General features: G+C 32.6%; 1 protein-coding gene across 3 annotated transcripts in view; it reads left to right on the forward strand.

The window, feature by feature from the left end:
- MRPL13 (mitochondrial ribosomal protein L13) overlaps window positions 1–14,366 on the forward strand; it is a 34,308-nt gene that overhangs the window by 13,299 nt on the left and 6,643 nt on the right. For all 3 annotated transcript variants that reach the window (XM_006916586.3, XM_025050097.1, XM_006916587.3), the window contains 3 exons: window positions 1,435–1,495; window positions 6,822–6,908; window positions 10,764–10,885. In XM_006916586.3, coding sequence (XP_006916648.1) covers window positions 1,435–1,495; window positions 6,822–6,908; window positions 10,764–10,885 — 270 coding nt within the window. The remainder of the gene's footprint in view (window positions 1–1,434; window positions 1,496–6,821; window positions 6,909–10,763; window positions 10,886–14,366) is intronic.

The raw sequence follows: 14,366 nt of genomic DNA on the forward strand, positions 1-14,366 counted from the left end.
TGTAAATGGTATTATGCTTTATTATTTGCCATCTCAGTGTTCAAAGTAGAAAGATCATCTTTAGCATAGAAATCATAGAGTGTTTTTTTCCATGGAAAGAAAGAATACAAGAATTGAAGTCTAGAGACTTATTTCTTTCTCTGAAGCTGAATTTCTATGAAACAGATGAAAGAATATCAGTTTGAAAATTACCTAAGTTTCTCAGCAAACTTTTCAGTATACTTAAATTTTATTCCTAAAAGGTGGTTCTTTAAATCATCTTAAAGACTTTTCAAGTCTTCTTGAAAGAAGCTGATAAAAGGAATCACATTTAGGGAATCCTCAACTTCCCTTGCATCGGCCACTGATTTTACATTTTCTTTTTTCCTTCCTTGAAAATCATTTAGGCTTTATTTATCCATTCAGTGTAATAAAAGCTTACATCTGTATATTATTTTTGTTTAAAATTTCTTAAGCACTTTGACAAACATTTTCTCATTTGACTCTCATAAATATCTTGAGAGGTAGATGGGGCAGATGTTATCATTTTTCTTAGATGAGTAAACTCATATGTAAACAGGTAAAGTGAGTTAGTTGCCTCATATTATATTGGTAGCCACTGGCAAACTGCATCTCTGGTATACAGGTCACTAATCTGCCTCCAGTACTATCCCAAATAAACATATATTTTTAAATCTCCATTTTATCCATTTTATATATAATTTTGATCTGAACGCACTGAAATATTTTATTACTTAAGACCAAAAATAACTCTTAGGGGTCTTTTACCAACTGTTAATAAGGAACAGGATCATGACCTGTTGAGAGTTTGACTTGGCTTAAGAACCAAATGGTCTACCATTATTTTCCCCAAATCTGACGGACCACTAGTTTATACAGACATTTTGCCTGATTTGGCAGGGAATATGAAACATTTTGGCTCATTGCCTTTTCTTTCTTAATTCAAGCAATGATAAATAACGCCATCATGAATGAGTAAATGAATGAATGAATGAATGAATGAATGAATGAATGATGAATCACTTTAAATTCTAATAGAAATATAGTTAGCCCAAGAAATTTTTCAAGATGTGGGACTTTTATGAAATAGTGGTGGTACCCACTTAAGAGAATAGCATTTCAAATAGCCTGACTGAATGAATGAATGAATGAATGATGAATCACTTTAAATTCTAATAGAAATATAGTTAGCCCAAGAAATTTTTCAAGATGTGGGACTTTTATGAAATAGTGGTGGTTACCCACTTAAGAGAATAGCATTTCAAATAGCATAAGTCACTACTTAATTTTTAAGATACTAGTGGATAGCATAGTTTCCAGAAACAAGTATAATTTCATAATAAAAATGGTTTTTGTATTATAAAAGAATTTTCTTTTCAAGAATACTGGACCATAGCCTACTCTCAGTTTTAATGTCTTTGCTTCTTTTAACAGTTACCCAGGTGGATTTAAACAAGTAACAGCTGCTCAACTTCACCAGAAGGATCCAGTGGCAGTACGTGTATCGCATTTTTTAATATTTATCATCTGTGGAAAGACTGGTTCAGACTCTGCTTTTTCAATTTTCCTTCTAATGTAGCTAGCATTTGAAGCTATAAATTCTTCTCTTTAACTGTATCACACAAGCTTTGATAAGGATTATTTCATTATCATTCAATTCTGTGTATTTTTAATTACTATTTAGTATGTTTTATTTAGTCAGATAATTTTGATGCTTTTTAAAAAATTTCTTGACACAATTGCATGATCACCTAAAATATGTGTTTGCTGAAAATTCCTTGGAGAGAGAGAGAGAGCAAGAGATAGTTATGTACATATGTGTGTATATTTATATGTCCATTATATCAAATATACTAAGTACGTTGTTCCAATCTTATATTCTTACTGACTTTTTTTGCTCATTTGAGATTTATTAATTATCTGAAAGAGTTATGTTAAAATCTCAATTGTAGATTTGTTCATCTTTCCTTGTAGTTCTGTTAGTTTTTGCTTTTTATCTTTTGAAGATTTAGTGTCAGATAAATTTAAGTTCGGAATTATAATTTTCCTAAGATATTGATCAAGGTACATACTGACCTACCCTCTTTATCTCCAGTGTGCTTTATAACTTGAGGTCTACTTTTTTTATGTTAATATAGCTATGTCAACCTTCTTTTGATAGTGTTTGCCTGATATAACATTTTACAGTTTTAAATTGTACTGAGCTAGATTTTATTTTCTGTTTTCCTCCCCTTCTTTCTTACCTTCTTTTGGATTAATGGACTTTATTTACCAGAAGTCTAAGATTAGTCAATAAATTTACTTCCCTTCAAATTAAATCAAGGCACTTAGAAGATTTTTAACACCTACTCACCCTCACAATCTATATGCTTTCTCTATTCAAGATTTTTTTAAATCCCTTCCAGTTCAAATTCTTGTTATTGTTTTACACAGTTACTGATTTATGATTTTTTTGCTTACGATCCTTTCGTGTAACTCAGCCTTCCTTCTGGGCTGTTTCCCTCTTGAAGTACTTCCGACACTCCTGTAACGATCTCTTAATAGTGAACTCACTTTTTTGTCTGCACCTATTTTTATTTTTGCCTTCACTCCTAATAGTTTTGCATACATATGCAATTCTAGAATAACCACTTTTTTCTCTTAGCTTTTTGAAGCTATTATTTAAACAGAGTTGAGCTTCTGTTATTACTGTTGCTAAGTCAGATGTCAATCTAACTGTTTCTTTGTATGTATTCTGCCTTTCCTTTCTAGATACTTTTACGATCTGTGGCTTTGGATTTCATGTTTCTTTTCAAATCTTGTTATTTATTTTGCATGAGAATTGGTGTCTTCCATTTTGAAAATTTGTCAGCTTCTATATCTTCTAATATTGGCTCCCTTTCTTCTTTATCTGTTCTTTCCCTTTGGAAATCTAATTATACTTACAGTCAAATGTCTCACTTTATTGTGCTTGATTCATTAGCTCTCTTTCGAATTTTATGTCTCCCTGTCTCTGTGCTTCATTATAATAATTTCTTTAGATCTATGTTCTAGTTCTCTATTTTTTTACCTATGTCTTATCTGATTGACCCTTTTATTGAGTTCCTTTCAATTTTTATATTTTTATATATAGAAATTGTACTATTTGTTTCTCTTTCAAGTTTGCTGGTCAGTTTTAATCATCTTTCTGTTCCTTTGTCATCCTTTGGTTCCTTCTTATTTTTCTTTAAGGATATTAAACATAATTCTTAGCATTTGTATTCGAGTCTAATATTTGTGGTCTTTTTGAATCTATAATATATTGTTTTTTGCTAAGGATACTTGGTAAGCTCATGTACCTTGAACTTCATCTCTGAGAATTCTTTGAGACCTATGTTAAAAAAAATTTTCTTCAGGAAAGCTTTACTTAGCTTCTGGCAGGTGCATGGGGCTCTTTAAACTATTCTTTAGACTTCCAGATTTTCTAAGACCTCTTTAAGCTATACTTTAGATTTTGATCCCTATAAAAGGGATATATTTTGGGCCTCAAATTGAGCCTTGAGAGGTCAAGCTCATGGTTAACAGTTTCCTATCAAGAAATACTCTTATTTTTTAAATTTTCCCATTCTACACTCTGCTGTTGCCTTTCCACTGAAATCTAGGTTTCTGGTGGAGTCTCAGTACCGGAACCCAAAGTAGTATTCCTTTAAAACACAAGCCCTGCGCTAAGCTGGTGATCTCAGGACAAATGCTAGCCCTGGCACTTATTCTTGTAGTACTTTCTCCTGTTTCTGGCCTCCAGTAGGTTCCATGCTTTAAAAAATATTTTTTCGAACAATATCATTAGCTTCACTAATGCTTATTTATTACTTTATTATTTGAGTTATATACTGGGAAAAGTTTCTAATCCAAATATCAGTCTTCAATATTACTAAAAGCAGTCCCCTGTTGCCACTTAACAATTTTATTCTTCCTTCCTTAACTTTTTAAAACCCAGTCTTTGAACTATACTTATAAAATGAAGAGCATTTTACCCATCATTAACTATCTTAGCCGTTAACCTAATTACATTTATAAATGAGCAAAACGTTATACTGTGAAGACATTCTTATTTATTTTCCTAAAATGATGAACAAAAATAAATAGTTATTGTCAGGATACAACCATTAGTTTGGTGTAGGACTTCCTAAAATTTTAGGAGGTGGGGGGCATGTTGTATTATAAGGCCTGACATGACATTTAGAAGTTCCATGCTTTACTATTTATTTTTACATTTTATCACATCTGTTATACAAAAACATACTCAGAGATTGCTTCTTGATATCTAACATTCTGTTTCTTAACATGTGTTTCTAGACTATTATAGTTCAAATGAAGTATCCTATTTTGACTATTAATGTAGATTGCATATAATGGTATTAAAAAGTTGTAAGGGCTGCTGGTAATATATACCATAGCTGTTCTAACAGATTATAGTGTTAATATTTTTAAATGTTTTTAAATATAAAATTTTGTTGTTTATTTACACATGCTCACTGTACACTAGGAGGCAGTATAGTCCAACTTTTTGATGTTAAGAATTTGGCGTTGGCTAAATTTGTGGTTACATTGGTTAAAAAATGTAGTAAAATGGTTTTAAATTATTATTTTTTAAGAAACAAAGATGGAAATGCATTTAAAAATGTTTGATGGAAGGCTTAGAAAATATTTCAGAGTTAAATCCATTTAAATTATTACATCGATAAAAGATCTTAATATTTTTTTAAGTGTTAATTTTGACTTTGTGTTTTGAAAAAAAATGGCTTGTTAAGGAAGAAGTCAGTTCTTTTACTTCCACTAAGTGTCTGTCTGGAGCAGTGAGTCTTCTGCCAGCAGACATAATTTGTTAATCAGTACTTGGTGATGTGGCCTGTAAGAGAATTTGTTTCATAATGCATTCTTCTAATATTAGTACAATCTTGGAATGACTTGTAAGATACATTAATTAGTACATTTAAATAGTTATTAATATTTTATTAAATATTTCCAATATTTTTATAATTCACAGAAGGTCATTAATTCTAAAACTCAAATGAATATATTGATACAGCCTTTTTGTTATATCCTTTATCTCTGTCATATATTTTAGTTTCTTTAAGAGTTTGTGTCCTTATGTGTTTCATCTGCATTTATTTTGGGGGCATATATGTTCATCTGCCTGTTTTTTTCTCTCCCCTGTCACTATATAACATTGTCACATTTTTCTAGCTTTTCCTAATTTGAGTGTTATGTTTGCATTTTTAATAGGGCAAATTCTAAAAATACCAGTTTGTTAATTCAAGTAAATACAACTAAATTTTTTAAGAACATGAAACCCAAATGCCATGTACCCCTACTAATAGAATAAAATTGCTAAAAGGATGATTTTCAGAGGATATGACTTGTTTATCCAGAAAAAATGCTGAGTAGTCTTAACATTGTTAGTTTTTACTTGACTTTTAAAACATAAAAAATTTTAAACACTAATATCTAGTTCAGTGTTGTCCATTAGAAATCTCTATCATGATAGAAATATTCTGTCTGCACTGTCAAATATGTACCATTGGCCACATGTGGCAATTGACTGCATAAAAAGTGGCTCGTGTGATGAACTGAATTTTCAATTGCTTTTAGTAATATAAATCTATATTTAAGTAAGGTTTCCGGAACATAAAGTATTAATAGCACTAACTTAGAAAATAGATAGAAAATATATATGAATGTCATTAGCTTGTATACGTAGTAAGGTTTTGTAGTCTAATTTGATAAGAAAATAAAAGGAATAGGAAATCTTCTTACAGTGAAACCCTTGTTCTAACATGTGATGTTTTAGTGCATTTAGCTTGAATACATGTCAAATTATATCCTTGAAATATGAGTACAAATGATAAAAATCTATGTAACACTCCAAATGTCTCTATCAGTAGTTTTTTTGAAGAACTCACAGTGTACTTGCATACACTGTATACCGGGAGGCCCTCCAGGATATCATGGAGCACAGGGTGACTTTCTCTTGCAAAACATACATGAAGTCACATTAAAACCAACCATGACAATAACCTTAAAAGGGAAAAAAGTAAACCATGGAAAGGTTTGCCATGTTGGGAATGGGTATAGTAGAGAGAAGGGACTCGTCTTCTTGGTAAGTTATGGAGAGAAACACAATAGGGATGCGATTGCATGTGCTCTGTGTCTGTTGTGGAGTTAGACTGCCTGGTTTGAGTTTCTGCACCACCACTTATCAGATACATGATGTTGGAGGAGCTCTGTAACCTCACTAAATCCGTTTCTTCCTCTGCGAAATGAGACTCAGCACTAAACAAGACGATGAACATAATGCACTGAGCACCGTACACATAGTAAGTTTTCAGTGGCTGCTAACCAGTACCATTGTTGTAGATCTGGCACCCATGGAGCCAGTCTCATAGCTGCACGGTCGGGCTCAGTGTTCGAATTGGAAACCTGATCTCTCACCTGGAAGACACAGGCTTCAGGCCTCTCTAGGCTCTGCTATATTCGCTGTGATAGATTATTTGAGCCACGGGTCCTTGTAAAAGCTTAGAGAATTTCTTCTTAGTCTAGCTAAAATAGGCACATATATAGATTATTTTTAATCTTTTTTTTGTCCCAAAGAAAAATCAATAGAGCCTAAAGAAAATAGTACTACACGAAATAATAAAAATTCCTTTTCTCTTGCTGCCACATATCTACTTAGGTCTCCATTTCTTGCCTTCATTACTGAGTCTTAGCCAACTTGTTTTCCTCACTATCTCTAATTATGTTTGCCTTCTTTATGTCGCATCATGTTTCCTTTTTATTGAGTCCTATGTATATATGTTTTTCAGATTGTAAAACTAGCTATTTATGGCATGCTACCAAAAAACCTTCACCGAAGAACTATGATGCAGAGGCTGCATCTTTTCCCAGATGAGGTAAGTCAGTGGTCATTGGTAATGATGCTTTTCCTAAATTTTCAATTAAATACTTTATGTTCTTTTAAAATAATTGCCATAGACTTATTTCTAATAATTTCATATCAACTTCTGAAATATTTTCTACATTTTATAGTGAACACACCATTATAACAATTGCTCTTATTTTTAATCATAAAGTAAGCTATCATTGGACTGAAAATTGAAATTCTGTAAGCTCTGATTTTTTCACTTTAATGTCTGCTTTTTTTTAAACAAGGAACTATGATCAGAACTCCTGTTATTAATATTAAACTGTTTTAAATACTTAGCTTTTCTCTTTAGTATATAATGAAACACTAGAGAAAGGTTCTATAATAACATAATTGAATGCAGGCTCTGAAATCAGACAGGATTAGAATCCATGCCCTACAATTTACTGACTTTATGTGGATTAGTTACTTATTATTTCTGTTTTCTCATCTGTGAGATGAGTGTAATAATACTACCTACGACATAAGGGTTAAATGAAATAACATTAGAGCACTTCGATCAATGCTAGTTGCTATCATTACGTGGTGATGATTGTCATTATAGTTCCTAGCAAAGGAATCATGTAGAAATTCATTCCAGAATATCAAATTATATCAACTACTCAAGCCACTCAAACAGCACATGAGTAAATTATTCATACTTTTACCTTTGTTTTACATGGATGAGTGAAATAACTTTTCATTATTCACTTTACCTTGAGGTTCCAGGTACGGGAGCAGTCTCATCATCTAAAGTTAAATGATCTTCATGAAATCCCAAGAATTTAAAAACTCCTGTTTCTGATTGTACTGTCACAGTTTTTGGAAACCACGCTTTCTAAAGGACAAAAAAACAATATTTGTCCCAGTTATAAGGTAGTCAGTTTTGAGTAGGGGTGTTTTAAGTATTCATGGTAGTTTAGTTAAACAGTAAATTACTTAAATAATTTCAGACTATAAAATAAATGAGCCCATTCCCCCAAGAATAGATTGTTAAATATTTAAAAGCTTGACAACGCATTTTATCCTCAGGGCTGTTGAGAAACAGGCACTCATGCGTTGCTGGTGGAAGTACAAAATGCTGCAACCTATAAGGAATTTGGTAATTAGGTAATATTTAACAAAATACATATGTAAGGAGATTCATACTTTATCCAGAAATCTCATTTATAGCAATGTAGTCTGAAAATATACACGATTATTGTTTGTACATTATTTACAATAGTAAATTAATAGAAATAAGTACTTATTTATACAAAATTGAATAAACTATGTTATATCCATTAGTGAGTACTATGCAGTTATAAAAATAGAATGACAAATATTATTTGATAATTTTTTCCAGGACATATTGTTAAGTGGAAAAATATAGAGTGGAATATAGAAGAGAACGTGTTGCTTTTTGTTTGTTTGTTTGTTTTTTAGAGAATACCTTTTAGATTATTTAGTTTTTTACTTTTAACTATTTTATCATAAGGTTTTATATATTCATAAAATATAATACAGCAAGAATAGAAGCAAGCACAACTAGTGCCTAGATCTTGTTTATAAGCGCTAGTCCCTGCTAAAAGGAACCTGGTTTTCCTTAGAAAAATGGTTGATTCTGGGTCTGGCACAGAGAAAGAACAGAGTTATTATGGGGTGTACTCATGCAGACAGTGAAATAATAAGGAACAAAAAGTAGGGCGGTGCTCATGACCCAATAGAAATGTCAAGAGAAAGTGGGAAGCAGCTTGAATTGGTGCCCAATGACCAAATATGGGACTGTATTTGCCTTAAAATGAAGAGTTTTAATAATAGACTACATTGGATAGAAAACAGAAATCTATGAGCCCATAATAATTGTCTAAAAATTATTTTTAACTTACTATAATTTTTCTTCTCTTTTCTGGAAAAGGAAAAGCTCTTCTTTAGAGAAGAATGTCATCTAATAAATGTAGAAATAATACTGAATTAGAAAAGCGACCATTATCAGCATATTCTGTAGTCATCAGATAAACGATTATACAACAGGATGTTCACAGTTTCAAAACATTGTGCCGCAGAATACTTATGAATTGAAAGGGGGAAGATACTTTTACATTAAAGCTACCTGATAGACACCAACCATAACCAAGAGATCAAATGTGTCATCAGTATGGGACAACTGACATCATGTGTCTCCTGCTATGAATGAAGCACTAAAGGCCCAACATAAACTATGTAGCATCCTGCCAAAATGTTTCATCTGAATCTAATCATGAGGAAACTACAAATACAAAGACATTCTGCAAAATAATTGGCCTTGACTTTTAAAAAATGTTAATTTCATGAAAGAGTAAAAGGAAGGGAACTCTTCAGATTAAAGGAGACTAAAGAACATATGATGTATGTTAAACAACATAATATAATGCAGCAGCTCATCTTTGACTGGATCTTGGACTGGGAAAAAGATATTTAAGACATTAGTCCAGTTTGAGAAATTTGAAAATAGATAGTATATTAGATAAAAAGTGTTCATCCTATCAGTGCTAATTTTCCTGAACATGAATTTGTAATGTGTATGTAGGAGACAGTCTTTATATTTAGGAGATGTGAGCTGAAATATTTAGGGGTGAAATATTTGCAAATTACTCTCAAATGGTTCAGCCAAAAAGGAAGTGTATAAATGTGTATAGATAAAAAGAAAGTAAATATGTCATATTTTAATGATTGGTAAATGTAGGTGAAAGTTGGATGAGGGTTCACTGTATTCTCATAACTTCTCTGTAGAACAGAAATTTCTTTAAAAATATAAAAAACTAATAATAGACAATCACTGTGTTTCTTTTTTCTACTCTTAATTTTTTCCTTATTTCCCTCTTAGGTTAACCACCTTCTCTGTTCAGAGGGCTCTTAAATCTCCATAAACGCACTCAGTTAACATTTCGGGGTTACCTTCTCTGTGCTCAGGTTAAAGGAGGCACTTTAATTCTTATGGTTACTCATGCTCTTCATTTTATTTAGTTCCTGTTCTTTCTTCTTTTAACCTATGTCTCACATACATGCTTTACTCTTTAGTTTGCTTTTTATTACCCAAATTCTGACTTTTTTTTGCATTTTACTTTTCTTTTCATTTTTCTGAACATTTGGATATATAACCAGAGAAAGTCATTCTGGACGGGGGGGAATACTATTAATCAAGACGCCAGAATATCAGTGTAGACCAGTGCATGAAAGGTAAAGAGGCTGATAACCCAGAAGCCAGGGGTATGTGAAGAGAAGCGAGGTCAAAGAGGTGGGCTAGCAGTGAGGACACTGGTTGAGGACGGACTTTAAAAATTGCAAGCCGTTAGAGGCCCTGATCTCGTTTCCTTCATATACTCAGCACCTAGCGCAACTCCTGGCTCATTGAAGGAGTTCAATGTTTGTTGGCTAAACGACTCAAAAGAGCCAGCAGATTTTCATTTTTGCAAGTTTTTTCTGGCAACAACATGGAGTGTAGATTGAAAGCAGTAGACCCAGTACACACACTCTTCGGATAAAAAAATCACGAGAATGAGCCAAGGCAGTGTGAAAGGAGAGGAATAAATTAAACAGTATTTAAGAAAAAAATAGAATTTAGTGTCTCAATAGTTGCCAAAATTGAAGACATCGAATTTATCATGAAAAATATGTTTGTCAAGATTAAAGTAGGAAGTGTATTACTATAATGAGATTACTTATATTGTTGGTCTAATGTACTTTTAAAGATTTTCTCAAAGTTTATATGGTTCTTCTCATTTTATAAATATTGCTTTTGTTTAGTTTTTAATAGTTACTAAGTATTATTAATTACTAAGGAATGTATTTTAAGAAAATTAAGTCTAAATTTTTTTTAACCCAGGATATACCAGAAGACATTCTTAAGAATTTAGTGGAAGAGCTTCCTCAACCACGGAAAGTACCGAAACGTCTAGACGAGTACACACAGGAAGAAATAGAGGCTTTCCCAAGAGTGTGGTCTCCGTAAGTCTGTTTCTCTCTCTCTTCATTTTTTTGTTTTTAAGCTGAGTGTCTTCTCTTTCCTTAATCAGATGGTAAGACCCTAGAAGTAGAAAGAGTGGACTTTATTTTAATCCTTTGGATACTCTTTGTAGCTTCTACCTGCAAATAAACTCTAGTAGCTTGTCTTTAAGTCTTAAGACCTTGCTAGGCAAGTGCAGGGGTGTTCATAGGTGCCTGTAATTGTCAGGCATTTTGTTCGAGATGACCTTACTTGGATTGATTGTAGTCTCTTGGAATGATAAATGACTTGTTGTTACCTAAGAGAAAGTGATTCTCCATTTTCCAGCTCGCGTCACTCACTAAGCCAAGAATATCATCTAATGAGAAGTCACCAATTCTGAATACTTATTGATAGCCTTGATTTAAATAAAAAAACAAAATACTTTTTTCTTTCCTCTGTACAGTCCCCTTGACTTTAAGTCTGGAAAGCTGCTTAGCTTTGACATACTCTCTCTCATCTAATAGTTTCCAGGCTTCGTTGCCTGACCTGCCAGGCTCTCCATGACCTGGCTCCTCTCTCTCTCTTCAGCTTAAATTCTTCCCACTCTACTCTGCTGTTCGAGCAATAGCAGGCTGTTTAAAACTGGCACCTTTTTATGCAATTTAACTCTCCTTGGCCTTTGTTCTGCCATTACTTCTGCATAAAAAAAGTCTATCACCTTTATCGTCTGGGATAATTCTTACTCATTCTTTAGACCTTAGTTCAGATGTCATCTCCTTTAAGAAGCCTTGCCTAAATATCAAGACCAGACTAAGTGCTCAACTATCTTCTGTCATAGCACCGGCTCTGTGACTCTGTCATTAGCACATTTATCTCGAGAGCAAGGGCTGCATCTTGTCATCGTTGCATCCCCAGTGCATAAACCAGTACTTCACATGATAGGACCTCAGAAACATTTGCAGAATTTACACAATAAGTCTAGAGCAAACCACAGATCCACACGGCTTGACCTACACAGGACATAAAATCTTCCTATAGATACCACCCTCTGTACTCTGAAAATTGTGTTGTTCATTGGCTCTTTGGCTAGATAGGTTCATAAAAATATCAGCCTTCTCAGGATTGGCTTATGTCTAGGAATCTAATCATGGACTCTTTCGTTATTGCCTATATATGTGTTTATATATATTCCTTCAGACTCTTTTCACACAGGAGTAGTCTTTAGGGTATATTGTTTAAATCCATTTAACTCTGCTGACTAGTGTCAAGGTTCTACTGTAGTAAACCTGCCAATGGTGAGCAAAACAGTATTATCAGTGATCATTTACTGGGTACTTTCTAGTTGCCCAAGGCTGTGCTTAGTGGTTTACATGCATTGTACCTAACTCTCTCCACAGGCCTCGAAGATAAATATATTATACTATTTTTAAGAGTAAGCCAAGTTTGTACCTGGATTTGAACCTATGCTGATTGCAAAGCCTGTGTTCTTTACACAGATGCAAAGTGCTTAATTAATTAACTTATTCAGCAAATACATATTAGCTATTTCTTTCGCAAGACACTGTATTAGGCACTAGGGCACATACCGGATTAAAGCAGTTATTTCATTCAGTTTAAGTTATTTAGTTCTACCTCTTGGGTCACAGTTCTAACCACTCTGCTGGAGTGCTGCTTGTTGCCTCTTGTAGCATCTTACATAAATGTACTTACGTCATATGTAGTCCTTAGATATCTTGCTTTAATAAGTTCTATTCTAAAAACATTTTAAGAAGTCCTTGAAGTTTTGGTAGGTTACCATGCTGTACAAAGTTCTGTAAATCTACGTATGTCATGCATGATTGTCTTATAGAGACATCATCTTAAACAAATTTATATACCTAACCGATAGGGGTGTGGTACTTTTTTTAACTAGAAATGCCAAAGGTGCTATTTAATCAAGTATGTGACCAAACACATATTATGCACTTAGAGTTAGTTATAAGTCATGAATATTCTAAAGTATATTAAAAATCACTTAAACCAGGCAGTATAGTTATATAATAACCATTCACAGATTATATTTAATGTTATCATAGAGTACTATTCAAAATGAGCATTTTACTGATTTCTCGTTCATTTAAAACAAACAAACAAAAAAGTGACTGAGTGCCTTTATTATATTAATGGAATTAGAAACATTCTCTGTAATTATTTTCATATAGACTTTTAGACAAACTTCAAGCCTTTGATGCTTTTTTTTTTAAGTTATACTCTGGGAGTGGATTTTCTTACCCTTTCTTTTCATTCCATATTTCACTGTGGCAAGAGTATGCATTAGATACCAGACTTTTCTTTATGCTATTAAGGTTATGATCTTTCCTCACAAGTAGCCACACAACATGTTAACTTATATTCCTAAAATAAAAATGTGTGCATACATTTATTGAAATTTGAGGATATGAGGATATATCATAATATAAATGTATTATTTAACATTAATCATTCAACATTTCATTATTCTGCACAGAAGAGTTGACATCAAGTCTAGTTAGTTTTTATTACCCTGGAATGCATGTGACTAGGAAAAAATATGCATTTTTTTTTTTTTTTTGGATTAACCAAAAATTTGTTATCTAAGAAATCTCTGATCTTTAGTTTGGGGCTATCTGTGTAATAGAACTTACCATAGTGATGAAAAAGCTCTTTATCAGAGCTAATGCAGTAGTTCCTGTCAACATGTGGCTCTTGAGTATTTCCACTGAGCTAGTATGACCGAGGAACTGAAGATTTAATTTCATGTAATTTTAATTCACTTAAATTTCAGTAGCCTTATATGGCTAGCAACTACCTTAATGGACTGTGCCATTTTAGTTGTTTGCTATGTCATAAGTTTTAGCATTAAATATTATATACGTTAGCATTAGAATTAAAATATTTGATGTACCATGCAATGCAATTCATTGAAAATGGGATTTCTCAGATAGATTTGCTTTCATGAGAAAAAAAAGTTGGTCCTTTTAGAGAAAGAAGCTGCTTAAAATATGCTTTTGTTCCACCCTAAATAGCTAAGCCAAGAATATAATCTTTCTTCGGAATGCAGCAACTGGGGTTCATCCAAGGTAGATCTAATGGTGAATCTGCAGAGACTTGACTGAAACAGATGTACCTGTATTGCACCATAAATAAATAGACACAAAAATAGCTTGCTTTGGTTTTCGTTTCCATGGCAATAAACTTAAAATATGTTTATAACATAAAAACGTGCATCTTATAATTGGAACTATCATTAGCTTTTGGTTAAATGTAAGTTTATGCTTTTCTATTGGAGACAAAAAATAAAAATTTTTTTATTTTTCAATTACAGTTCACATACATTATATTAGTTTCAGGTGTATAACTTAGTGATTAGACATTTATACAACTTACAAAGTGATCACCCTGATACATCTAGTACCCATCTGATACAAGTTATTACAATATTATTGACTGTATTTCCTATGCTATACTTAACATCTCCATGAC

This window comes from Pteropus alecto, unplaced genomic scaffold, assembly GCF_000325575.1.
Source record: "Pteropus alecto unplaced genomic scaffold, ASM32557v1 scaffold164, whole genome shotgun sequence".
Taxonomy (NCBI): domain Eukaryota; kingdom Metazoa; phylum Chordata; class Mammalia; order Chiroptera; family Pteropodidae; genus Pteropus; species Pteropus alecto.